Raw genomic sequence first — 27854 nt, forward strand, 5'->3', positions numbered from 1 at the left:
TTTGGTTAAAAATGCAACATTTTTGGCTTGGCTAACAGGCTAAGGGGGATTGTGTGTATTTTTTTATGGTAGTCCATAATCCCTAGTTCAGTCCCTGGTGCCCCCACCTAAAACAAACATTGCAACCAGTATTACAAAGCCAAAACACTTCCATAAAAACAAAATCAGGCACTTGAGACAGCAGCAATCACATAAAAGGGAACAAAATCCTGGAGAGACAGATCAGTCTTCATCTTTGCTTATTTGATTTTTAAGACAGATGATCATAGAGTATTTCTTATAAATAAACAGTATATGAGTCTGTTGGAGATAGCAGAGAGGGAGCATACTCTGGAAAAAAAAACTGCCTTTTCTGGGTCTACATGCTTAGATTTTTCCTTTTTTAATATGCTTCTAAAATAAACCAGATGTGGACCCTCGCACAGATCTCATACATATTGCTTTCTTGTTGCTGATGCAATATAAGGACTTAAGACCAAAATAAAACATTATTCACCAGAAAAAAACAGAGGTGCCTTTGCTCGACTGATTTATGATCTGAGGAGCTGCTCTGTCGCCCAAACAATGTATGTATGTTATATTTAAACCACTGATCTGCATGTTGTGATTCATGTGTGCTTCATGCCTCTGCTACAGAAAAAAAGGCTTTAAGACTGACTGATGAATTACAACAGCGGTGGAGACAACCTGTGACCGGCGATTGTTCTCTGCTAATTAAAAATGATCATCCTGCAGTTACATCAGAAAAGAGATGGAAAAATCCACCAGAGTCCTGCTGGTGGTCACATCCATCTTTTATCTGTGAATGTGATTTCATTTTTATAGGAACATTTTCCATTTTGATTCCAGCAGATCTTTATCTAAACAGCTCATCCCACTGAGAATAAAATCTATTTTTCAAGTGGTCCTTCACTGCTCTTTTGGCTTTCAGCACAATTTGCACCGTGTACTGTTCATCGCTCTTATCTTTTTTGCCATTTGATTATATTTTTTTTAACTTTATGCAAATTTTTGCTGTGCCTTTACAGCTCTTTATTTGTCGCCGAGGTGAACCTCTAGCAAACAGATTTGTATTCTCAGAGGGATCTCATCTTTAGATAAAGGCGCTCTATCGCTATCATTAGGTGCCTAGGCGCCATGACCTGCAGCATCATTTAGTCTAAATAAAAGCATAATGAGAGAGGTAAAGTGGGTAGTTTCATGTACTGACAGCTCTGAAGGATAGATACAGTGAAAATGGGAAGAGGAGGATGTGTTTTAAAGAAAAGAGGTCTTCCTGTTTCTGAAATGGGGAAAATACAAGCCAGCAAATCTCGACTGGGGGTTATTAGAGAATATTTGTGTCTTCAAGATGGTTTGAAAAACCGGGCCAAAGCATTTTCAAATATTAGGAATTCATGCTGTGCTCTGTGTCCTTCAATGCTCTGCTGGCTTTCAGTCTCATTTGCTGCAGAAATTATTAAATTCTGTGCACCGCAAGTAAATTCCCACCATTGTGCACTGCTAATACAATCTATTTCAGCTGTGTTTGGCTGGGGAAAAATAGAGTCCTCTATTTTTACTGGAGTTATTTTGCAGCAGTGTCTGGCAGACTGGATGCAAAGCTGTAATTAAAAGAGACTATTGTTAACACAACAATAAGGTACAAAGAAAAAGGCTTAGTCACAAGGTAAAACATGAGTAAATCACTGCTTGTGCACCAGAGAATGAATGAGTAATTAACCACTGATTACTACTTTAGTACAGATTAACTTCACACAAAGATGCTCAACCTTAGAGGATACAACATGAGTAACTGATGAATAGGTAGTAGGCATGTGCACGATTAAAGTAGGATTCCTCTGTAGTCAGCACCAGAATGACTAGTCAGAGGAAATGTTTTTATTTTTATTAGTTCACGCCCACATTCTAGTTCAAATGCGCCGTCTATACTGTAACACTGCAGTAGAGATGTCAGAAGTATTCACATTCATTACTCAGGTAGAAGTATAGATACTAGGGTTTAAAAAGACTTTTGCAGAAGTTGAAGTATCAACTCAAGCTTTTTACTCCAGTAAAAGTGTAAAAGTACTGGTTTCAAAATTACTTAAAGAATAAAAGTAAAAGTAATGTAAGGGGGAAAAAATGCCATTAAGGACAAAAGTTTATGCCGTGCCACAGGGGCCTATAGTGCACTACCCCACCTCCCCAGAAAACATTTTTCTAAAGGCCATAATGACTATAATGTTATATTAAAATGTTAATGTTGAAAAATTGAAAAGTTTGGCACCTGTTTCAGCCGTATTCATGCCCATTGAAAATGAACTGATTTTAGTACAATGCAAATACATTCAAGAACCATATATGTGTACTACCAACCTCCTCACTGGTGCTTGGTTGGGACATTTCGCTCAAGTTCTCTTGAGTCTCTGCCACGGACATCTTCGTACTAGGCTACATATGTCTGCTATTTCCTTGCTGGATTTGTGATTTGCGTCGTGTGCAGGTGCGATGGTTTGCATACAAACCAATAGGGTGTCAGAATGATATTATGTTTATACTTCTCATCCAACCGCAATCAAATTCACTCTATTCGGATGTCGCAATTTATCTGGATAGGTTTTTGGGTTCTTTATTTGTGTTTTTTTAAACGATGACAAGCCGGAATGAAAACAAGCTGAAATGAAATAGGAGTAACGAGGCTATTTTTAAAATGTAAGGAGTAGAAAGTACAGATAATTGCTTGAAAATGTAAGGAGTAGAAGTAAAAAGTAGGCTGAAAAATAAATACTTCAGTAAAGGATAGATACCCAAAATGTCTACTTAAGTAAGGTAACAAAGTATTTGTACTTAGTTACTTGACAACTCTGCACTGCAGCCCGCCACTGCCTCTTTAGCTCTGACAAATGGCTGCTGCCTCACTGCCACAATGCTTTTCAATCTGATGTAAACAATGATAAACTGATAGCACTGGTCGCATCTCATAGGAACAGTGAGGTTTAGCACTGTTTTTATCAAAGAAGTGGGGCTAAAGTTATACATGTTCTGTTAAGTACATAACGGAAGCACTGAGTGACAACTTTCAGCACAGGACTGAACAGTAAGCTGCTTAAGCCGGGGGTACAGTGCTTAACAAATTTATTAGACCACCTGTCATATTTGTCTCAGAGACCATCCAGCATCATAAAGTGCTTTAATGTGGGCTCTTGATTTTCAGTCAGCTCTCCACGTTTCACCAGTTTGAACAGGAATGAGGGATTTCAAACTGATTCAACCAAATTTGAGCCGGCTCACTGGGCTTCTCTGAGAAGTCAGAAATTAATCAAGCATAACATTCAACCACTAAAACTCATTTTTCTCTTCAGGAATGCAAGTAAATAACTATAATTTGACATATTAATCAAGAAATATTAATGTGCTTTACTATTTTTTCAGTTTTTTGTAAATCAGTAAATTTGAAAATTCATGGATAACAATAATAATTATATTTTAGCATTAAAAATATCATTTGGGTTAAAGAGCTTCAACATATTGATGTATTAACCATTGCAGAAACATAAAAAATGATTTTGGTAATTACCAATGCTGTTAATTTAGGGCAGCTGTGGCATAAACCTTACTTTGGTCAGGGTTAGGGTGGTCTAATAAATTTGTTAAGCACTGTACACTGTATGATTTTAAGCTGACCGTAGGACGTCCTGGCAGAATGTCATCTCACACTTTGCGACTGGATCGTTTACGTCAACGACCATCGCACACGAGTTGTGTCCTCACACTGTACAATCAGACAGTCATGCACGACCTGAGTGGTCACACTGTGCGACTGAAATTGGGATGGACTATGACAGAAACCTGCAGAGTTTCCTTTTTTTAAAGGCTCACACATTCAGAGTGAAGCGTCTGCGGTCATATCCTCTCTCTCTCTCTCCCCCCATATCTCTCCTGCTCTCTCTCTCTTGCGCTGTCTCTCTCTCCTTCTCCCTGTGTGTGTGTGTGTGTGGGTGTGTGTGTGTGTGTGTGAGACAGGTAGCATCTGTCTGCAGCTGCAGCGGATAGGAGTATTTGCTGCTCGTTTATTTACTTTATCATAGCAAGGTGCATCAGAAAGTAATTCCAGACGTTTTCATGGTAATTTAGGACATTGTCTGACCATTTACAAAGGAAAACAATCCTCCAAAGTTGTTTATTCTGCTTGTGTTTCTGCTCTGACTGTGAAGTGTCAGGAGTCGTACAACCAAAATATCAAACATGCCACAAATCCTCATGACCAGTCAGGAGCTGATCGTAAGGTCATGTGACGGGCTGTGGTCGGCCATCGTATGACCCTGTACACAGCACAAGAAACGATGCCCAAATTCATGGCTGAATCGCAGGAAAATTGCACAGTGTACACCCGGCTTTAAACGACTGAAGGTTAGCGGTGCTAGCACTGCTAGTATTAGCCATTTTCTGTAAACAAGGGTTGCCACATTGACAATGCTACATCATTGTCATAGCAACAATGTAGGTATGAATGCAGTGTATTAGGGTGAAAAGTGTATTTTGTTGTGCAGTTTTACCAAACTGTATTACAACCCCAATTCCAAAAAAGTTAGGACACTGTGTTAAATGTAAATTTAAACAGAATGCAATGATTTGCAAATCACACAAACCCATATTTTATTCACAATTGAACATAAATATTTTACCATTGAATAAAAATATTTATGTTCAATTGTAAGGCAGCAACACATCTTAAAAAAGTAGGGACGAGGCAACAAATGGATGCAAAGTAAGTGGTATAAATGGAAAATAGCTGGAGGAAGCATTTTGCAACAGATCTTTCACGAGTGGGTAAATCTGGAGAATTTTTAGATGGCAGATTCAAAAAAATGTGAAATCATGAAAACTTTTAATATCTACAGTCTACAGAAGGTGTTTATTAGGGGTGATACTGATACAGATTATTAGTAGTTCATGAGACTGAGAACCTGTATTTTGCACTGATATGCACTCATTATGACGTACAAAATGTAATTAATTTGGCATCAGCCTCAGTAATTGGCCAGACTGATAATCAGTCTAATCAGCCTAAGTTACAGTCTATAGTATCTTCAAAACATTCAGAGAATACAGAGAAACCTTGGTACACAAGAGATAAGGCTGAAAGTCAAAACTGGATGCTTGGATCTCTGGGCCTTTTCTGCATTAAAAACAAGCATGATACATAAACTAGAAATCACTTCCAGAAATCACTGTCTGTTAACACAGCTCACTGTGCCATCTACACATGTAAGTTAAAGCTGTATCATTCAAAGGAGGAGACTTACGGTAATGTGATCCTGGAACGCTGCTGTCTTCCCTGGGCCAAAGCTCATTTAAGATGGACTGAGGAAAAAAATGGAAAACTGTTCTGTGGTCAGATAAATCAACATTCGAAATTCTTTCCGGAAATCACGGATATTGTGTCCAGCAGACTGAATAGAAAAGGACCATCCAGCTTGTTATCAGTGCACAGTTCTAAACCCTGCATCTCTGATGGTATGGGGTTGCATTAGTGTCTGGTGTAGGCAGTTTCCACATCTGGAAAGGAACCATCAATGCTGAAACTTATATGGAGGTTTTAAAGCCACAAATCCCATCCAGACTAAATCTCAAATTGATGTTGTATTTTCATTTTAATAAACCTCTCTTTTTCCCAAAAAGGAGCCCGAACCGGAAACATTATACCTCAGTACTCCCTCTGAGGATAATTTTAGATACATTTATTACAGACGGTGAATAACACCATATTCACAAATGTCACATTCTATCATATTATTATTATGTTGGAACTCTCTGTAAGCCCCTTATTGATTTTTCAAAGTCCCTGGATTCTACTGAGAACAGATCTAATAAACCAAAAAATAAATAAATTAGAAAAATCAAAGGTTGTATGAAAAAAGACAGATTTCAGATTCCAAAGGAGAGGCATCACTCACCAACTTCCCTCTTTTTCATGGATCTTCTGTGCTGCTTGTACAGAATCAACCCTTTTTTTTTTTTTGTCTTTTAGAGAAAATTTCTTAAATGAAAAGCTACAGTTCACATGTATATTTAGCACTGTTAGGCCTTCATAAATGATGCTATCCTTGCCACACTTTTACCATCTTCTGATGTCAGTGTGTCACAAGAAACAAACATGGCCTCCTTGTGCATTACTGTGACACTATGCTGTTTGGCCATGCTCACCTCCATGGCCTATTAAAACTCTCAGTGGGACAAAGTGCAGAAAGCTTTCATTGAGTGGCCACTGACCTGCTAAACCCACATCTGTTTTGCTATCAATTCCTTACTAAAGCTGCAAAATCTTTTCTTTTTAAGTGGCTATTTCTATTTGTGAAATCTACATTTGTTTGCAAACCAAAAACACTGCTGACTAACTGCTGCTGTGGTCCTGCAGAAATATTGTGCAATTTTGACTGTTGTTTTGAAAGGGTATTTTCTTCACTTTAGAGCAGTCAACACAATTGCAATTTGCATTTAATCTGATGTAAAATTATTCATCCAGGAGCATCTCTAATAGGTAATCATTAAGTAATGATTCAGTATTTCAGTAATTACCCAGTATGATGATCAACTGAGAGTAATGAGTTAATTTACAGAATCTGATGAGGGTTTACTCTCCATCTCTGTTACGGTATGCAGCACGGACATGACGTATAATTGAAGTGAATGGATTTGCAGCCCTGCATAAAAGAGAAATCCAAGAGTGTGTGAGGGTTATATCTGACCAAAGACGTCTCAAAATGAACCAAAAAGTCAGTAAAGCTGCAGTCATGGTCTTTTTGACTAGGACGGATGACTTGTAAGTAAAGCTGTCTGTATGGTTCCTAGGACTGGCAAACACTCTAAAGGGATGACTTCTTATTTATGCACTGATTACTAAATTGTGGTTAATGCATTAGTCCTGAGAGCCCAGCAGTATTATGGCATGATAACGTACAGTATGTAAAGTGGTTCAGTCCAAGTTACTGCAATCAGATGTCGACATACTTGATCTCTCTGCTGCAACACTCAAATGTCTTAGAATGTCTATGAATGGTAATGGCTTATACTGATGGCCGGTTTACATAGCTGTCTTCACCCTCAGAGTGTGGAGTGCATTGGTGTGACAGGGTGAGTGCAACCTGGGGTGTAAAAAAGGGCTTTGAGAAGGCTGATGATTAAGTGCTATACAAGCTCAAGCTCAAGTCCATTTAGGCCCAGTGGGGCACGGAACAATGTGAGTGCAAGCCAGCAGGGAGGCTGGGGAGTGGAGACCATGCACGGTACTTGGCAACTTGGCAAAGTGTAGGTGCACCCTTACAGTTGTTGTCTAGCAACGGGAGTGTCAGTGACAAGTCAGCCTTACTACATTGATTCCCATTGCTGTTCCCTGTTAGCCTGCTAATAATGCAGCTCTGTGTGAAGTAAACATTCATATTTTCCTCTCTTTGAGCTGAGGGACTCAGACAGAGGTAGATGGCAAGGCATCAGGAGTGTCTGGCAGGAATATTTCCTTAATTTTCTTTCACTTTCATCTCTAAAAAGAGCTTTACAAAGTTGAGATGTATGATATGGACAAAAGTATTTGGCTTTGCTTGTTAACTATTGAGTTCAGGTGTTTCAACTTGATTCAAATCAAGCTCCTGGCCATGTAGTCTCCATTTGCAAACATTTGTGATGCTAAATAGGCAGTTCTGAGGAGCTCAGTGACTTCAACATGGTACTGTGATGGATGACACCTTTGCAATTAGGTGACTGTGAAAGTTCATCCCTTCTGGATAGTCCACAGTCAACTGTAAGTAATATTATTAGAAAGTGGAAGTTTGGGAACAACAGCAACTCAGCCACAAAGCAGAAGACCACATCAAACCACAGAGAAGGGTTGATGACTGCTAAGGCACATAGTGGATAAAAGTCACCGACGCTCTCCTGATTTCTGAACTTCCACTGGCATTAATGCAAGCACAAAAACTGTGTGGCAGGAGCTTCATGGAATGAGAAGCTGCATGTAAGCCTCTCATCACCAAGTCCAACGCCAAGTGTCAGATGGAGTGGAGTAAAGCACCAACACAGGACTGTGGAGCTGTGGAGCTCATTGTGCCAACTGTGAAGTTTGTTTGGATAAGGGAAAACGGTATGGTGCTGTTTTTGGGGTTTGTGCTATTCCCCTTATCACCAGTGAAGGCCACTCTTAAAGGTCACATATTGTGCAAAATACACTTTTTCAGGCTTTTCTAACAAAAATATGTGCCCCTGGCCTGTCCACAATCCCCCCAAGAATCAGAAAAATCCACTACCTCCCCCCTTCTCTTTCTTCAACTTTCAGAAAATGTCATTCTCAGATTTTCCCCTAATGATGTCATGTGGGGAGTTAGCCCCGCCCCCAGGTTTGGTTGGCCCTCCCTGCTTGGAAGAAAGTTCTGCACTCCTTTCCTGATCTTCCAATCAGGAGAGCCACACCCATTAAGCCTCACCCATTTCCTGTGAGGGGCGTGGTCATAGGCGGAGTCAAACCGCTCATTAATATTTAAAGCCACAGAAACAGCTCGTTCTGAGCAGGGCTGAAACAGAGGTTTTTTAGACACACAAAAATCCTATACTGGTGTGTGTTTTTTAGCAACACACTTCACAGGCATGTTTTGGGGACCTCTGAGAACAATATAAACTTGTCTTAAAAGGGTAAAATATGTGACCTTTAATGCTTAAGCACACCACATTTTGGACAATGCTATGCTTCCAACTTTGTGGAAACAGTTTGGGGAAGACCCTTTTCTATTTCAACATGACTGTGACCTGGTGCACAAAGAACTTGGCCTTTACAGAATGAATAGGCTCAAATTCCCACAGAAACACTCCAAAATCTTGGAGAAAGCCTTCAAACAGTCCCCAACCCTGCCAAATACTTTTGTCCATATAGTTTAGCTGTGCAGCAACCATATCCATATCCTTGTTTGAAATAGTATGCTCTGACTTGCATTAACATGGAGACAAAACTGTGCAGCTCAAAGCTGTCAAAGGCTCGTCAGTACAAAGCGACACTCTCCCATTTGTCTGTTTTCAAAATAAAAGGGCCAGACGCCAAGCATAGATGCTGCAGGATGCAGTGTCTGATACTGGCATTCCATTAGGGCAAGAAGTTTTAAAGTGCCCAATAACTGTGATTAGGAATTACTCATCATCAACATTTTAGCTATTGGTTACTTCCTCATTTGTGTCCTGGACAGCTTAGCTACTCATTTTCTGTAGTGTAACTATGCAGAATTGTATGTAGGTTAACTAAGTTTGCCTGGTTCTCTGACAGTTAGTCACTCTTTCATCCCCTACTGTACCTTAATGTAAGGCGTTACCATTGAGACTATCATTTTAAATTCAATGTATATTTAATGCCTTAAAAGGACCACCGTTGTTTCTCTGGTGCAGATCAGACTAAAGAGCCTCAGTCCATCTTTTATGTTGTCCTGGCTCACCTCCAGGCTTTCATATACATTCCTGCTGGTGAAGTGATGCTGCTCTTGTCATATTATATCTGACAGCCTCCCTCAGCGATAACAAGCAGCTCTGCCTTCAGATGTTCATTTTTATAAAGTGACTGACGTCCACGAAACATACAGACCTCTGCAGAACATACACAGACTACACCGAGGTTACACAAGATAAGCAAATACACTCTTTTATTTCAGTTTCATTTACACGTCTTCTATTTATCAAGCGGAGAAGAAAAATGCACTCCTTCAGTTTCAACTCATCTGTTTGTCGGATGCTGTGGCATGATCATCTATCTTGAGCCGATAGCGTGTGGACTGATGCAGAAAATATATTGAAATAGGTTGGATTGATAGAGATGCTCCAAAAAGAGAGGAACAGCTAATTCGAGCCAACCTTTCCATTTCTCTTTTTTCATTTCTGTTATCACAGGTGTTGTGTTATGGAACATATTGCAGGAAACATGATTACATTTTCAGCATCTAATGTTTCCTTTGGTGTGCATTCACAGGGTGTATAAAAGCATCCCATTGTTTTTGTTTTCCTCTGTTCTGCCATCTTCTATTAAAAGAGATTTTTTCAGTTCGCCTTCGACGGGCATGCCCCCCTCCTCTCTCTCTCTCTCTCTGTCTGAGACCCGCAGAGAATGTGGTCCCTTCTGCTGTCACTTCCAACACACTTTACCCCGCTCCTCTATTTGAAGTTCTGTCATTGCCGGGCTTTGAACTGCCATTTGTGTTTTACCCTGAACAATGCTTGTCTCCAGAGCTTCGTCTGCTGTGAAATTGTCAGAGCCAGAGGCCACATCAGCACAGGGGGGTTGTGTAGTAAGTTACTGACTGGACACGTTCAAGCGTGTGCAGCAGCATCCGTTTTAACAAGCCCTGATGCTTTCTGTGACCTTTGGAGTGAATGCTTATGTGTGCGCTCATTAATTTGTTTAGTGCTGCTGCCGTTTATGCAGACTTGTTATTTTTCATTTAAGATCACACCCTTAAAGCACGACCTGTACTCAGTCTTATAAAACAGAGTCATATTCTGAGGTATAAAACTCTACCTTGAGAAATGCACTTTCATTGATTTTCACTCTTTACTACGGTCTAACGTTTTATCCCAATATGTCCTTTTAATCTCACAGTATGTATTAAACACATATAGTCAGCAGTGCCTTTGTAAGTAAAGGTTAACTAATGATAGCCTTAGAATATTATGCATTATTTAAACTTAAACTACAGCCCCAGTAACAAAAAAGTTAGAGCGCTGTGTATAATTTAAAGAGAAACAGAATGCAGTGATTTACAAATCTCATTAACTGCTAATTTATTCACAATAGAGCATAAACAACTCATCAGATGTTGAAACTGAGACATTTTACCATTTCATTAAAAATACTTGCTCATTTTCAATTTAATGGTGCACAGCAAATTCAGGTCACTGGAATAAACTCTGAGTTAAAATCTACTCAAACGGAGTTTACATGTGAGACCATCGAATAAACTCTAGAGTTGAGTTAAAATAAATCTTTTCTTGGAGTTGATTTTTAACTCTGAAAAGAAGTTAAACTCTTCTGGGAGTTAAAATACTACTCTCACTAATAGTAAAATTAACTTCCATCTTGAGTTTAACTTACGTGAACTCTTTCTCAGTGTTAGTAGTCAACACTTTATAGTGTAATATATTTTCATGTACAGAGATTATCTTTCAGATCACTTTTAACATCAGCAGATGAAGCTCCACTATGCCATCAAACCCTGCCAATCCGTATTGGCTAAGCTGGCTTGCTCTAGTTTGGATGAAGCAAAGAGGCAGGTAGCTTATCATCCATTGCAAAGAGTGGATCTTTGCCACATGTGTGAAGTGGACTCAATGGACAGTGTCGCTCATGGTGCACATGTGTATAACATAAAAATCAACAATAATCCACCAGAAACATGAGCAAATGAATTCCAGTAGTGATTACTGTACAACAGACAACATCTAAACACATCTAAACACATTTAAACACATATAAATACATCTAAAAACATCTGAAATACATCTAAACACACAATGCATGATGGAAAAACTCCACTCCCCAGATTTTAAGTGGCAGTGGAAGCGTGGCAGCAAAGCTGTTGGGAATGAACTCAGGAACAGTGTTGATTCATCGCTCTCAACACTGTGTGAATGAACTACTTTTTTAAACACTGCACAGGAGCATCACTGAACACTAGCCGGAGTCTAAGTGTGTGAATTTACTCTATAATCTAACTCTTTCACTCTTTTGTTGTTTAACTTCCATTTATTTCACTCTGGGAATTTGCTGTGCAGCAACAGATTTAAAACAAGTATGGACAGGGCCAAGTTTCCCATGGTGTAGCATCCCCTCTTCTTTTAACAACAGTCTGTGAACATCTGGGTAGCGAGGAAACCAGTTACTGGAGTTCTGGGAGAGGAATGTTGTCCCATTTTTGTCTGATGTAGGATTCAAGCTGCTAAGCAGGCCTGGGTCTTCATTGCTTGCTTGTTTGCTACTGGTAAAAGGTCTGGACTGGCCAGTTCAGCAACCGGACTCTTCTATTGTGAAGCCGTGATGTTGTGTTGTATGTAGTTAAGCACTGTCTTGCAGAAATAGTCAAGGCCTTCCCTGAAAGCAGTGTTAATTTTGACAGCAATTTTTAATTTTAGTCTTAGTTTTAGTCTTTTGATTACATATCTCACACATGTTAGTCATTTCTACCCTTTTTTTGGTTTAGTCTAGTTTTAGTTGACAAAAACTCCAAAACATTTTAGTCTAGTTTTAGTCCATAAAACTATGGTTGGGCATTTAATTGAAATTTAGCTTAAATCACAATATGTCCTACTGCAATTATCAAATTGCTAAAGGTGCAGTGTTTCACTGGAATGAAAAGTGTGTTCAAATACTAGTTTATTAAAATGTTTATGCAGCAGAGATATGTTCCACTCATCATGCAAATATCTAAGTGTCTTTTTTTTAGAATAGTTTGCAAAAATCCTACCTTCCTTTTTTTTTAAGTTTCTCAAAAATCAAAATGAAAATGACATGAAAATGATCATTCCTATCAATACAGCAATTCATACTGAATTTGTAGTATGAGTCAAAATAATTGGAATTAAATCTTTTTTCAAAATCTATAAGCCCTAGTTTTTTTCTGTTTAATGTTGCAGTGGTTGAAATATAGAAGGATTTACTGCTTGTGTTTGTTGAAAATACATAAGATGTGGAACTTAAAAATAATCGCACATTAAATCTCCCAAAAAATAATCGCGATTAGATTATTTTCGCAAATTGTTCAGCTCTAATTAAAACTCTCACATTTTAGTCTTTACCTTTTTGTCCAAGCATTTATTTTCCTGCCCAAATCTGGTACCAAATCATGGTAGTGTGTTCTATGCACCCTGCTAAACCTGGGGTCCCTGCTTTCCACAGCTGAGAGACAAAAGAGATACAGATGCATTGATTATTGACAGATTTACCAACAGTGGAGAAATATCATGAATTTTAAATGTCCTATAAAAACTAAATTACATTTTAGTCTAGTTTTAGTCACCTTGATGAAAACTAAACTTACTTTTTGTCAGTTTTAGTCATCAAAGATCTATCTTAGGATAGTCTAGTTTTCATCATGGAAAAAAAAGCTGTAGACAAACATTTTTACTCATAGTTTTAGTCTACAAAATTAAAACTGCCTGAAAGAGACGTCTGGATGGGAGCTAATGTTGCTCTTAAATCCCTATCTACTCTTTAGGAATGATTGTTCCATTCCAGATGTGTACGTTTCCCACGCCATAGGCACTACTGCAACCCCCAGACCATCAGAGATATCGGCTTTTGAACTGTGTGCTGATAAGAAGCTGGATGGTTCCTCTCCCTTAGTCCACAGGACTTTGTTCATGGTTTCCAAAAAAATAATTTCAAATTTTGATTAATCTGACCACAGAATAGTTTTCCATGCTGCCTCAGTCCATTTTAAATGAGCTTTGGAACGGAGAACACGGTGGCATTTCTGGATCATGTTCACATACAGCTGCTTCTTTGCATGATGCAGCTTTAATTTACTTTTCTGGATGACAAACTAAACTGTCTGACATCAACACATTCTTGAAGTGTTCCTGGACATATGCAGTGATTCCCAGTACAGAATCATGCCTGTTTTTAATGCAGTGCCACCCTCAGGCCCAAAGATCTCAAACATCCTTTAATAAACTTTGGCCTTGCCCTTTGTGCACAGAGATTTCTGAAGGTTCTTTGAATCTTTTAATGGTTTTATGTACTGCAGATTGTGGTACAGAACAGTACAAGTCTTTGCATTTTCAAGTTGAGGAATTTTTTCTGATATTACTCAACAATTTTTAGACCCAGGTTTTCACAGAGTGGTGAACAACTGTCCATCTCAAACTGTGGGAGACTCTGTCTCTCTAAAATGCTCCTTTTATACCCAATCAGGCTACAAACCTGTTTCCAATTAACCTAGTGAGTTGCAAAATGCTCCTCCAGCTGTTTTTCAGAAGCAATTACTCTCCAGCCTTTTGCTGACCTGTCCCTACTTTTTTGAGATGAGTTGGTGCCATTAAATTCAAAATGACCTAAAAGAATATAACAAAATGGTAAAATGTCTCAGTTTCAGCAGCTGATATGCTATTTTTCATCCACTGTAAAAGAGATATGGGTTGAAGAATCTTGCAGGCCATTGCATTGCAAACAGCAAGAACAAAAAGACATTTTTCTGCTATTTTAGTTTAGGCCCATTTATAACTTAATGCATTATGAAATTATTTTCACTCACTGCTTCAGCATAGGCTGGAAGTTGACCAAAGCAGGATGGGGCATGGGTCCTCACAAGGCTACCAACTGCCCCCTCTGGGCTCCTTAAGTTGACATTTAATTTAAGGGGGATTTCTCTGCCGGCTGCGCCCCCCTCCCTTTGTAACCTCTGGTTGCTCCGGCTGTGTTGCTGGTGTCAGCAGGTTGGGCTTGCTTGTCACAGCTCCTCTGACGGCCGGCCACGGCTCCATCTGTCCTTGCTTTTTAAGCTTAGTGGTTGGAAATAGGAGCTGATACTGACACAAATATTTTAGACAGAATTTAGCAAACAAATACCAACATGCTAGATGGGTTTTTTGATGTTACTTCCTTTGTTTTATGCTGACATTTTTGAGTCTCATTCACTGTCTGATTAAACACTCCTCCCTAAGGCTGGCCATACACTATATTTTAGCCCAACTTCAGGCCCCTGAAGGGGCGTGTTCTGAATTGCCCAAGTAATCCTCAAATTTGAGGAACAGAGCCTACCTGGCCTAGATTCATAACTATCAAACATGTTTGATATGAATGTTATCAGGCCAGACTGCCAACCCAGGAAAACCGGGTAAGGCAGCAACTGAACATTCTTCTCCAGCAAGTCTTGACGAACATTGACCCAGTGCTCCTCCTGGTCATCCGACAAAAGCTTAGGCACTGCCTTGGCACACACCTATCACATCCCCAGCTCCTGCACCAAGATGGTCCGGACTGACCCGGTTCAGGCTGAGCTCCTCTGCTATCATCTGCACTCTGCACCAGCTGGTTCACTCTGTCAGTGCTCTCAGCCGTCTTTGTCATGGAAGGCCATCCTGACTTGGGGTCATCCTCCACCTCCCTGCAGCCACTCTCAAAGCGTTTGCACCACTCAAAAACTCGCAGCCACTGTTTGGCCCTTTTCCTAACTTAACCAGGAATTTCACATGGATTGTTTGCTCCATGTTTGTGCCACCTCCAGTTGTGTGACAAAGCGTGACAGCAGTGTGCTACACAAAAGCAAGAGAGCGAGAGAAGTGAAAAATATTATTGCAGAATAGTGGTGAGATGTTGTGCCATACTGTGACATACGCAGTTAGCCCACTGGCACCTCGTCACAGGCATAGCTGCATTTGCTCTAACTAGGGATCAATATAAGGTAATCTTGTCTTAAAGGCAGATAAGAAGAAAAAAACAGGTTTAACCTGTCATTTATATGTTTATCTACTTCTTGAACAATATCAACTTTTACATTTTTATTTCTGCTCTGCTTTACACTCTCACTGTTATAGCCATCATTCTAACATTTTTTTTCTGCATTTGCATGCTTATTTATTTAGTTTTGTCTTAATTTCCCCCTTTTACAGTCATTGTCACATGATGCGAAGTTATTCTTTTCACAAACATTGTTTTCAAAATTTAAATGCATGTAGGCAGTAGCTTTGCTCTCCAGATTCTCTTGCAGCTGCAGTCATCATGCATCAGAGAATTGAAGTCATTCCGGTTTGAAACAATATTCATTATTAAAACAATGTGAAGCATTTAAATAATGTGCAGTATTTAAAATAATGTGCATTTTAAAATTAATGTGCAGCATTAAATCAATGTGCAGTATTAAAAAAATGTGCATTGTTAAAATAATGTGCAATATTTAAAAAATGTGCAGTATTAACAAAAATGTGCAGTATTAAAATAATGTGCAGTATTAGGACAATGTGCAATATTGAAATAATGTGCAGCATTAAATGAATGTGCAGTATTAAAACAATGTGCAGTATTAAGACAATGTGCATTTTTTTAAAAATAAGTTCAGCATTTTATTTATGTGCATTTCTAAAACAATGTGCAGCATTTAATTTATGTGCATTTTTAAAACAATGTGCAGCATTAAAAAAAGGTGAAGCATTAAAACAGTGTGCAGTATTACATTAATGTGCAGTACTTAGATAAAGTGCGTTTTTAAATAATGTGCAGCATCAAAACAATGTGCAGTATTAACAAAAATGTGCAGTTGTTAAAACAATGTGCAGCATTGAAAAAAGGTGCAGTATTAAAATAATGTGCAGAATTAAAACAATTTGCAGCATTTAATTAATGTCCATTTTTAAAACAATGTGCAGTGTCAAAATTATGTGCAGTATTGAAACAATGTGCAGTCTTAAAAAAGGTGCAGTATTAAAACAATGTGCATTATTAAAATAATGTGCAGTATTAAAACAATGTGCATTATTAAAATAATGTGCAGTATTTAAACAATGTGCAGTATTAAAATAATGTGCAATATTGAAACTATTTGCAGTTTTAAAATAATGTGCAGTATATAAACAATGTGCATAATTAACATTGGGACTGCAAAATATTTAATATTTATTACATCTTTGTATTTTGTCCGTATTTGAAATATCTCTGCTGAAGAATGTTGCCCTTATATTTAATGCTGCATCACTAGCACCTAATTTCATTACACGACTGTGCAGCACCAACAAACATCCTGATTCTGATTTTAAATGACAGTCTCAGTATTTATGTAATTTTGTGTTATTTTCCACCACTCAGCTCACCATTTAGCAGTCTCTGCTCTTAAATCTGAAAGGCTTTCCTTTTTCTCCCATGACAGGCATCCTCTTCTCTTCATTTATTTCTTTTGGCATGAAAATTAATTTGCAGGCTTTTGAAACTTGTGAGTTATTCATCCAAATAAACCTAAAGTCTGCTTTAATATTTAAAAGAGTTTAATTATTGTCATTATGGTAAATGATTTGTCAGAATGTGACTAAACTGCATGATTACGCAGTGACATAGTTCAACATTGTGAAGCATGCAGACTTTATGTTTTAATCACACATCTTAAAGGCCTGCTTATTATTTTCTATAAATTAATTTAAACCAATGAAAGACTGTAATTGAAATTTGAAAACGCTCAACAAAGATGTAAAGTAAAGATGATTTACTGCTCTAATTCAAAACTCTTGTACAATAATGGATCAAGAGGATTAGTTTATGTGAGGGTTTATTAATAGAAAACTCAAAGATTTATCAGAGTTTTTGCAGCTCTTCAGTTTGATTGCATGTTGAACATCTCCACTAAACTCTCAGCCCGGCGACACATGTCAAACACTCAGAGTTTACATGCTGAAAATAGTGGAGCTCTAGCAGCTACACAGTCCAATATTTCCCTCAGGATTTGTTGGAGACTGAAGCAGAATGATATTGGACTTCCATTTGCCAGGTGTCCAGCTCCAAATTAATGCCAGTGTTGTCCTGTGTCTGCTGGATGTTTAAATGAGCAACTGTAAATAAGTTATTGTTTGCCATGGCAACTTCATTTTTCCTGAATGTGCCACTGATAGTTGCTTGTTTCCTCTCCTCAGGTGAAAAAAAAAGAATCAGTAAATGCAGCTATAAGGAGCTAGAATCTGCAAAAATGCTGCAATGTGTCATTTCCATTCAGGTTTTTTTATTTTTATTTTTTTTTTTTTTTGTAATACACTTGATTTTAAAGCAGCATTGCACCTTTGGTGGGGCTACTGGTAATTTTGCATGGATTAAATTTTCTGCACCATCAGCTGCAAATCAGTGCAATACCATGTACACTAACAAACATGTTTTTTTTTTAGGTTATTTAACTGTGTGGCCACTTGGGCACCAGCAATGACACTTTTGAAACAGAAATGTCATTAGGTATTTTCTCCTCCAGAGTCTCCTGTGGGTAATGACCACAGCTGTCCAGGCTGATTATTTGAACCAGTAGCACAGGTAGGGCAGATGATAGAGAGCAGGGAGGATGTGGGGGCAATTCTGGATGGTAGAAAATGACTCCAGGAGGAATTGAATATTGTAGAGCTATAAACAAATATGGGGGCCAACAGAAATTGGTAATTAACAAGTTTAACAGCTTTTTCCAGTTGAAGGGCCCCCCTGATAGTAGTTGACATGTAGTTGACATACATGCTCACAGTGTTGGGTGAAATTTTTTCCAGTTCAAATATATATTTCAGCTGGCTAAACTAAAGTAGTTGTGCCAGATATGTAAGTTGGCTTAACTTGAATCTTTGTGTTCACTTGATAAATATCTTACATAATTAAAAGAAATGCAACATCATGTGTTGTATCAACTAGTTTAGTTAACAAAGGCTGATCCAATAATTCATGATTTGTCCATTCAACATTAATCAAGTTGGCTTTTTCACTTAGCAGTGCTGTTCCACAGTGGAAAGCCCTGTTATGTTTTTTATACCGTTTGATTATTAGCCATATTGTTATAACTCTGACTGTCAGCATCTACCACTGAAATTAATGGCCATTTCTCACGACAGTTGACCTGCATGGGTAAATTTACTTTCAGGACTAGAGCAGCAGAAAAATTGGGTGATAACTGTAAAGCTTTGTAATGATTAAAGCTGGTCCCACCACAGGAAAAAGGTAAAATACAATCTGGTTGCAGATGGTTAATCTCAGACACTATATAGCTCAGGAAGGAGATGCAAGCTAAAACTTAAGAAATAAAATAAGAGTAAATTTCTGTTAGGATAAGAGTTAGGCCAATGGTAAGGATACCAAAAGTTAACTGTTCGAAACCTGACCCGCAAAAACCTGATAACAAGATCTTTAACAAAGCTGAGTAAACAGTCTGCTTACTGGAAAAACTCTAACACAGCAAACACAGCCAATGGCACTTTGTTAGCCGCACAAGCTTCATAGCTTATATAGCTAATGTGGCTCTGTTAGCTGTGTAGATAATGTAGCTCTGTTAGCTGAATAAGCTATGTATCTAACGAAGCTTATGTAACTCTGCTAGCTGAGTAAGCTATGTAGCTAACATAGCTTTGGAGCTAACATATTTTTGTCTTCTGTGTTAGCTACGGAGCTAACAGAGCTTAGTCGCAAATGTAGTTAATGTAAATAACATTGCTCTGTTAGCTACGTAGCTAACCTAACTACACAGCTATCCTGGCTAATGTAGCTTCATTGGCACAGTATGCTATGTAGTGATGTTAGCCGACATGGCAAAAGCTTAGCCCAAAAAGCAGCTACATATCTATGTTTTCTATGTAGCTAGGTAAGCTTTAGCCATGTTTTCTAAAGCTCATGTTGCTAAAGCTAACTTATCTAGAAATACAGAACTACAAAGCTAGCATAGCTAAAGCTAAGCTCACAAAGCAGCTATGTAAGCTAAGTAATTATCTACAGAGCTACATTAGCTTTAGACTTAGACTGCTGACTTTTTTCCCTATTTTATTTCTGAACTGTTTCTTAGTTTGTAATGTTTGCAATGTTGTTATTTCTTGTATTTAACTGCCATACTTTGTTTATGAATGAAATGCATTGTACCAGTAAATTCCGGCTCTTCCTCTCTGAGATATGTGGTTGTCTAAGAAGAATTTTCTGCACGAGTTTCTGTCAGAGATGTATGCTCTGAAGGTTTTAACCTGTGTAGAGCATATTTTGACTCTATGTTAGATAGATTAGATAGATAGATAGATAGATTAGCTCAATAGCACTGCTAAATAACCACAGGACCAGGCTTTCAGCTTGGAAAATAAGTGGTCTGGGGGTTAATTTACACTTAAAGCTTAGCTCAGGGTCTCTGCTCTTATGCTTTTGTACATCAGGATCACTCTCCTCGCATGGAGCATCCTCCAAGGGTCTTCTGTAGGCTTTCTCTGTTCTTGTTAGCTTAATAACAGCAGCAGGTCTCGTGGAGAGTAATGACTGGGACTGCAGTTGATAAAAACACAAACCTAGCCTTGAGCAGGAGTCCACTTGTTAGAAGAGACCCCTAGGGAGAGATTTTTTTGGTCACTGTGGTGAAGGCACAGTGCCTGTCTCTATAATGGCTGGCTGGGTGGGCTCACTGGTGAGAATTTTGCAGCTTGAAGTGCAACCAAATATGCAGCGTCTGCTTTGTCTCCCCCTGAGCAGCGAGCAAACAGGCTGTCTGCTGTACCTGCAGTGGCTCTGCCTCTCAGCTACACAGGTTTCCAGGAACTGTAACACTACCTTGGCTGCGGATTTTATTTTGCGTAATGCGAGGAGTACTGTATCTTAAAAGTACTTTGATCCTCAAATATGTTGTGTTGATGATAAGGAAGAGAGTTAATTGAATCCCTTAATATTTTTGCCAATCTCCACTGGCACCCTCTCAAAGATCCAGGCTGCGCACCTCATTTGAACTGTGAAACTTTATCATTCATGCACAGTGCTCAGTGTTTACAAGGGAGGATGAAACGAGGGCACCCCGAGCTCAGAGACGAGGTCCAAATGTTTCAATTTTACCGCAACACAAGCAATTAGCCAAGCGCTTATTAGTGTGCGTGCTCCCTGATTCCTCTCTCTATTCCTCTTTATCCGTGGATCTCCCTCATCCCTGGTGCCAGCGGGGGATGAATATGTCTTCGTTGTCCTTGGAATCCGCTCTTGTAAACACCACAGGCGGTGAGCAGTGTTTACCGGTGTGCATGGCGAGCAAAGAGGCCGCTCTGTCTCCTGCACAGTTCCTCCCGTGGGGCCGAGCTCACCTTGTTACCCTTTTAATTAGTAAGAGCAGTTAATAGTGCCGGTTGCTTCTGCAGCCTCAGCACTCTGCTCCGACTTCAAGAATCCCTCCAATCGATTGCAAAGAGTCCGGCTGAGACTGGAGACGGGGGAGAGGAGGGGGCTCCATTGTGGGGAGTAGCTAAGGTACATTCATGGTGGTTTTTTTGGAGAGAAATCAAACAAGAAAGTATTTTCTCTGAAGAAACCTACAGGGCGGGTGTATCAATAACCATTCTGGCTTTTTTTCCTCATACAATTGCAGGTGTAACAAGGTCTCTGGGATCCTTATGCACATTCTTCCCTCCTCTCCCACATTTCCTCTCTCTTGAAAATGAATGTAATCAAAAAGCTAAGGCACATTCTATTGTGCCCTTATAAGCTTTTATCCCTCCCCAGCGCTCGCCCCCGTGCTCATTTCTTTTCTTGTTTTGATTTAAAGATGCAGTGGAAGTACTTAGCATTTAGATGACATGCTGCTGGAGAGGTGTGATAGATCAGCGCCTCTTCAGAGGACTGAATTTCTTCGACAGCATCGGGGGCCAGTCCAACGTCGGACAGACAGATCGCGCTACTACAGGCCGGGCGGGCATACCAAGTCTGCCTCTCTGCTGCAGATCACCTGGCACAGCTTAAGGGGGAGCAGCGGCTGCTGGGAATGCCAATGCCTTGCCCAGACAGGCGTCTCGCCTTGGCTGCTCTGATTGGCTAAACAGATCATTAGCTTCCTGATTATGATTAGCCGAGTCATTATCTACACAAAAGTGGCTCATTCACCAATATTAAGAAGGCAAGGGAGCTGTTTCCGTCCCCCGGTCAAGGGGAAAACAGCGTGTTTTCTTGTGTTCTCCTAAAGATGGATGTGGGAGGCGAGAAGTTGTTATTCACAGAGAAACAAAGTGTATCCCTGTTTATCACCCTGCCCTACAGCTAATGTGATAAAATGTTCTATCTGTGCGATGCCATTGATGGAGAAAAGGAAAGGTCTCCGAGTCGTTAACATGGATGATGAGGTGCCCATTACTCGCTCGTATTTTCTGGTCGAGGAGAGAAGCGGTCCTCGGAGGTCATAAAAACTGGAGAGAACAAAATAACCTTCAGCTTCCGTCGTCCCACCTTAAACATAATTGGAAGACATGCCATCTGTGCTTTTAAATGGACATATGCTGCTCTGCGTCCAAGGCCAATCTGCTGAGGAAAAGTTGAATAAACTGTTAGTGAAGGCTGGCCCTCTGTTCCTGCCACGCTGACCTTCTCCCTCTCTTTTTCAGCCTTTGCCCAAGGAGCCGTCGTAGGATGCAGAGGAACCAGCAAGTATGTAAGTTTCTATTATGCATCTCTTTAATTTGCATACAGAGTAATATCCTGCTTCTGTTATTTGCCTCAATTCTAAGATGTTTTAAAGAAGAACTCATTTATTTTAAACTTGCTCCCTGTTTTGTTCAAATATTTCGGGGTCTCAATGACTAATGGGTTTTTGAATTGCTGCAATGTAATCCTGGAGGGAGAAATGCACCTAACAAGCTCAGACAGTTATTCTACAGAGAGGATCACTGCAGGGATGAAGAACACTTTTATTGACCAAGAAACATGCTTTACCTACCACCAGCAAAAGCAGCTTTTTTACCTCTTAAACACAGGAGTAACTGCTCTACCACCTTGACCAGCTAGGTTTTATATAAGGTTATCTGACATTGCGTTTTTAAATGTTCAGCACTAAATGGCATTTACTAGAGTCAAAACAAAGTTTCTGTGAGCCAGTATTTACCAGGTTTTGGCTGGATTTGCAGGTGGCGGTCCAGCATATAAAAATATAACCGGCCAAAATTTCTGGCTGAAAAATATGCCAATTACCAAATAAGTAAATAATGAATAAATACATAACAGAAATTGTGTTACCCAGAAGAAATGTTGCAAGAATCCTTTAATAAAAACCCAAAGTTATTTTTTTACAACCTACCTCCTGTTCAGTGCTGGGGTTGTCTATCTACATGACACAGCACATGGCTAATTTAGGCAGCAAATACTCATGATCAACATGGATTATGTCAAACAAAGCTATAAAAACTTTGCAGGAAAGTAAGCAGTATGAATGGTTTTTGAGTTAGTCATTGATGCAGGTCGCAAGGAAAGGTGAACTGCAGATACCTGAGCAACATCAAGACTTTTGCAGCAGCCACCGGGACAAGGGTGGGCCTGGACTGAGCAGAAAGTTGTAGAGGGCCACGATGAGTGTGTAAATCTGCTTATGACCAATTCTCAGATGAAGTGGAACTGTATTCAACACAGAATCATTTCACGGAGAAAGGCATAGCTCCTCAGGACTGATGGTGATAGCATAACATCACTTCCCTGTAGCTGGGTGTTCATATTCGAGATGTCCCGGCTAATCAGTAGCAGTGTGGGAAGAACCTTTGATAGGAGGAGGACTGTACTGGACCCGCTACAGTGAACACTTTGGACTTTTTTAGGGACTACTCCAAATGAACCATGATGGTTTGATTTTACTGTTTTAGTGGAGGTTACAGTTGAGATCATCAGTATATGATGGGAAGACTCATTTACATCTGTAATGTGGAGTTTTAAGGTGGTGTTTGGATGATTCGTTGGTGTTTTCATTGGATGATGGTATTTGACTGTTGTAACCCACTAAGTTATGTTAGCAGCTAATGTACTACCAGGCTAATTTAGAGCTAATGGTGCTAATGTAAAGCTAAGAGCTGTTGTTGTTTATATGTTGTTTATATATTGTTCAACTGACTGGAGGAGAGGCTCACAGGTTTCATCATATTTTTTTTGACAACTTACACAAAGTCAAAGAAAGGAATGTATTTCAGCAGTCATTTCCAAGGTCCGGTCATGTGTAATATATCTCAAGCAGGCTGTAATAGCAGGGTAACAGTTACTCAGGTTTAATGTGAGACTCTGTTTCTACTGTCTTGGTCCTGGGTCAGGCTCAGGAAGAAAAGAGTTTTCATGGAGACATACAGTTGTCTCACAGTGTTTGTGTTTTTATGTTTTATTGCTAATGCAGATTATTGGCCGCATGTCTATCTAAAGAAAATGTCTGGTAATTCTTGTAAAAGGCAGATATCTTGATGACTGCCATTTGACCAGAGACACACAAAAAAACTATCGGAAACTCTGATTCCTAAAACAGAAAAAAGGAACCAAATGAGACTGGGATGGACAAACAAGTCCTGTTTTGTGTTTGGTAAAATGACAGTTTTTGTCAAGAGGGTTTAATTGCTGGAAAAGATTGATGCTGTCTCTGGTTGAGATGATCTCAGACTAAAAACAGGCACTTGTGCTGGGGAAATTGTTTTCATGCTCAGGGCTTTTTTGGAGGGGGAGGGGGATATTCTACCCTTATTGGAGAAACAGGAGAGTAGACAGTAATCTAGTGGAGAGAGTAGGGATTGAAATAAGGGAAAGAAACCACAGGTTGGATTTAGACCTTGGGGCCATCCACAACAAGGACCACTCATATGCCACTATCTAGGCAGAAGGCACTCAACTATACCAGAGTTTTATGCCTAACGACCCTGTCTTACTAGATGTGTTACAACCGACGCACCCACACCACCCTCATTTTTCAGGATTTTAAAGCTTTATTTTCTAAACTTACAGATTTCACAGAAATTTGGTTTAAAACACACTGGTCTGTCATACAACAAACCTACATATAGATTTTTTTTTATCAATTTACAGGGTTCTTAAGTATGACTCTGTCAAGTCTAGCCTACCAGATTACACCACTGAAAACTGGGGGAGATGATGTATTGTGTCTCGCAGGCACTCAGTTTAAAGTGATCTATATTTTAAGTTACCGTGCAATCAGCCTGTCTCTACAGGTAGTGCACATTAACTGAAGTGCACATGCACACAGAAGCAGTTGCTCCTACCGTGGTGCTTTTTCTATCCCTCTCTGTTTGACAGTTTACACTTTAGTCATTAATTTCTATTTTTCTGTATCTTTATCATCATGATAATAAACATTTGACTGTATGATTCCAAAACAGGGGTTATTCATTGCTAGTTCCCTTTAATAAAGATACTGCCGTGCATGTTTCTCATCATAAACATGAAACGATGGTGGCACAATCATAGCATATATAAATGTTTATTTAAAAAAGAAACGTTTAATCATTACCAAAATTTACAGCATGGTTGTATTGTATATTAAAATGAACTCTGCTTTGAACAAATATTTGCTACTGTTAAGCCTTCAAACAAGCTTTCCATTTCCAATGTCCCATTTATCTGCATGCAACATCCAAAAACAAGTAGCTGGTAATTTGACAAACTCAATCACAGTCTACACTGTCACCTACCCAGGGTCAAGCCCCAACAGCTCAGTTCAAACTGCTGCAACTGTCACCTGCAATGCTCCAAAAGGTTGCAAATATTTGATCTGAAGTGGGCTTAAGGCACCCATGTTGAATTATATCTTGTTTTTTTATATAAAAATTATCTAAAATTATTGCACACTATCCAAATTGCACAAACACATCTAAAACATTTTGATACCGGAAATTAACAAAGTTAAGTGTGCTCACTCTCTCTGGGTTCAAACGTGATGAAAATCTGTAGTTTTCCTTAAAGCCCTAATACCTTAAATTCTATTGACCACTGAAATAATAGAGACAAAAGGTGAAATGCACAAAAAATGCACTGCCAAGCAGCCAGCATCCTAGGTGGGCCTGTCTCATTTGCATGATTGTAAATTAGAGAATATTAAAAAATTACAAACAGCAAGCATAAATCAGTGCAGATGTTCCCATGTACAGTTTCTCTCTGTCAGAGGGAGATTTCTCCATTGAAGTTTGGATGCATGGCTCTGCACCTTGTCAATAAGGACTCAAAGTTCTTGGTCTGAAAATATCATTTTTCTTTTCAAGTCTGACTCGTAGATGGTAGAAAATATTGGACGAAGTCTGAGTGACGTCAGCTGTATGGTTACTGAAGGGGCCTTTGAAGCCAATCCACGCCAGCTGCCATATTGGAAAAATGGTTTCATACCAATTTTAGATCAATCAACTAAAAACAGGTGGAGCTGAAACAAGTTTCAAGCTTCTTGACATCAGCTACAACATCCAAGTCTGCAGACATGTCAGCCATGCTCCTAATTATTAAAAGTTGTATCCTTAAAACCAAATTAGATAAGATAAAAAATCTCTCCCCTAAAATGTGTGTCCATAAAGACATGACCTAAGCCAATCAAAACTGTCTCTGCTCCAGCCTGGAAGTGTGTTTATATGTGAATATCAGCATTTTATATTGGGTGTGTTTGTGTTCGCTGCTTCTGTAGCCAACCACCTGAGTTTGCTGCATAGATACAACTTTAGAGCAGCACCTCTGTGATTTGGGATTATTTCAGCTTAAAGAGAGATGGCATGTTACAAACACAGGTTTTTGTTTAAAATGAGCATTTCTGGCTGCTTCCAGAGGAAATCTTTAAAGTATAGGGTGCAAAATTGGGCAGATTGTGGGTGCCAATTTTGTGCAATTAGGTGCTGTTAAGCTGTTGCAGACTCTATAACAGTTGTGGTGGAATTCCACCTAAACTCTGTGTGACTGAATCAGTTATGATGCTCAATCATTGTACTCAGTTTTTCACACTGTATGAGTGAAGTCAGGACAGACTGTGACAAATGTGGGTGAAGTTTCTTTTGGGTGGAGGAGGGATAATAGTATGTGGCTGTTTTTCAGGGTTTGGTCTCGGCCCCTTATCTCCAGTGAAGGCCAATCTTACTGCTTTAGCATACCAAGACATTTTGAACAATTCTATGCCTCCAATTTTGTGGCAACAGTTAAAGGAAGGCCGTTTTCTCTTCCAACATGACTGTACTCCAGTGTGTAAAGCGAGGACTATAAAGACACAGTTTAATGTTTGATTGCAATTCAGACCTTCTCATCCAATTTTAGTGCCTGACCTCATACATGCTCTACATCAGGGGTTTTCAAAGTGTAGGAGAGTTAGCCTCCCTTAAGAGGAAATTATTTATTCTATATACCCCCACCCATGTAAAAAATAAGACTGCACAGTCTAAACAACTATATTTTCAAACATTTATGTCTGATCTTCAAACATTTACATCATATCTTTAATCATTTTTATTTTAACATTTATATTTTTGATATTTTGGTCTGTTTACTACCTGATTACTATGCCCTTATTTAGTGGGATCTATGAGTTTCCATGTATGGAGATCATCCTCCACCTTCAGCCTTGCCTTATACTCACTTTTGATCATTGCCGGTGCCCAAAACCTGCACTTGTAGAGGCTGTTATAGTGTTTCCTTCAGTGACTGAAATCACACTACCTTATATTGTCATTAGCTTGTACATCTTTGCATATTAAACATTGTGGCTGTAGATCATCATCAAGACCACAAGAGGAAAATCCTAACTTTAATAGTTGACTGTATAGTATAGTCTTTAGTAAATATAAATCTATCTCATTTACCCCAAGCGCAGCAGATGTCAGCAAAGCAAATTACGTTTTTCCTTTTTTCCGGGTTTATGGTTCCCCGCCTCTCCTGAAATCCTGTGGCGCCCCCCAGGGGAGGCCCACCTCACACTTTGAAAACTGCTGCTCTTCATGAATGAGCACAAATTCACACAAAAACACCATGTTGTGGCAGGCCCTCCAAGAAGAGTGGAGGCTGTTAAAGCTGCAAAAGGAGGGCTATACATGTATTTAAATGTCATTACAGTCCATGTTGATTTAACGGGCAGGCAGCCAAATACTTTTGTCCATATAATGTAGCTACAAAGAGTCTGGAGCAGCTGGTTGGACTGCAGTTGACCACATGACAAACAGGCCACGATTACATGGAAAGTCAGCCTGACATCCAAGTGAGTCATGTGACCCTAAATTTGTGTCAAAATCGTCTGAAAATCACAGAGTGCGTGACAGACTTTAGTGGGTGCAACCAATTCTTTGTGGATCTGGTGTTACAGGCAGTCTGCAGGATAAAACCTTCAACATTTTCAAACCAACATATGGGCCTGTGTCCATTACTGCTTTTTATTTGTGCTGCCTGTCCCCATATCAATACACACCAAGCA

At 39.3% G+C, this 27854-nt stretch overlaps 1 protein-coding gene across 2 annotated transcripts in view; it reads left to right on the forward strand.

Annotated features, from left to right (window-relative positions):
• tafa5l (TAFA chemokine like family member 5, like) overlaps positions 1–27854 on the forward strand; it is a 175069-nt gene that overhangs the window by 135605 nt on the left and 11610 nt on the right. Inside the window, exon 4 of one of the 2 annotated variants that reach the window (XM_041798341.1) lies at positions 22051–22097. In XM_041798341.1, the coding sequence (XP_041654275.1) occupies positions 22051–22074 (24 nt within the window). In that variant the 3' untranslated portion in view covers positions 22075–22097. The remainder of the gene's footprint in view (positions 1–22050; positions 22098–27854) is intronic. The other variant, XM_041798342.1, reaches the window with a different exon arrangement.

This window comes from Cheilinus undulatus, linkage group 11 (assembly GCF_018320785.1).
Source record: "Cheilinus undulatus linkage group 11, ASM1832078v1, whole genome shotgun sequence".
NCBI classification, from domain to species: Eukaryota; Metazoa; Chordata; class Actinopteri; order Labriformes; family Labridae; genus Cheilinus; species Cheilinus undulatus.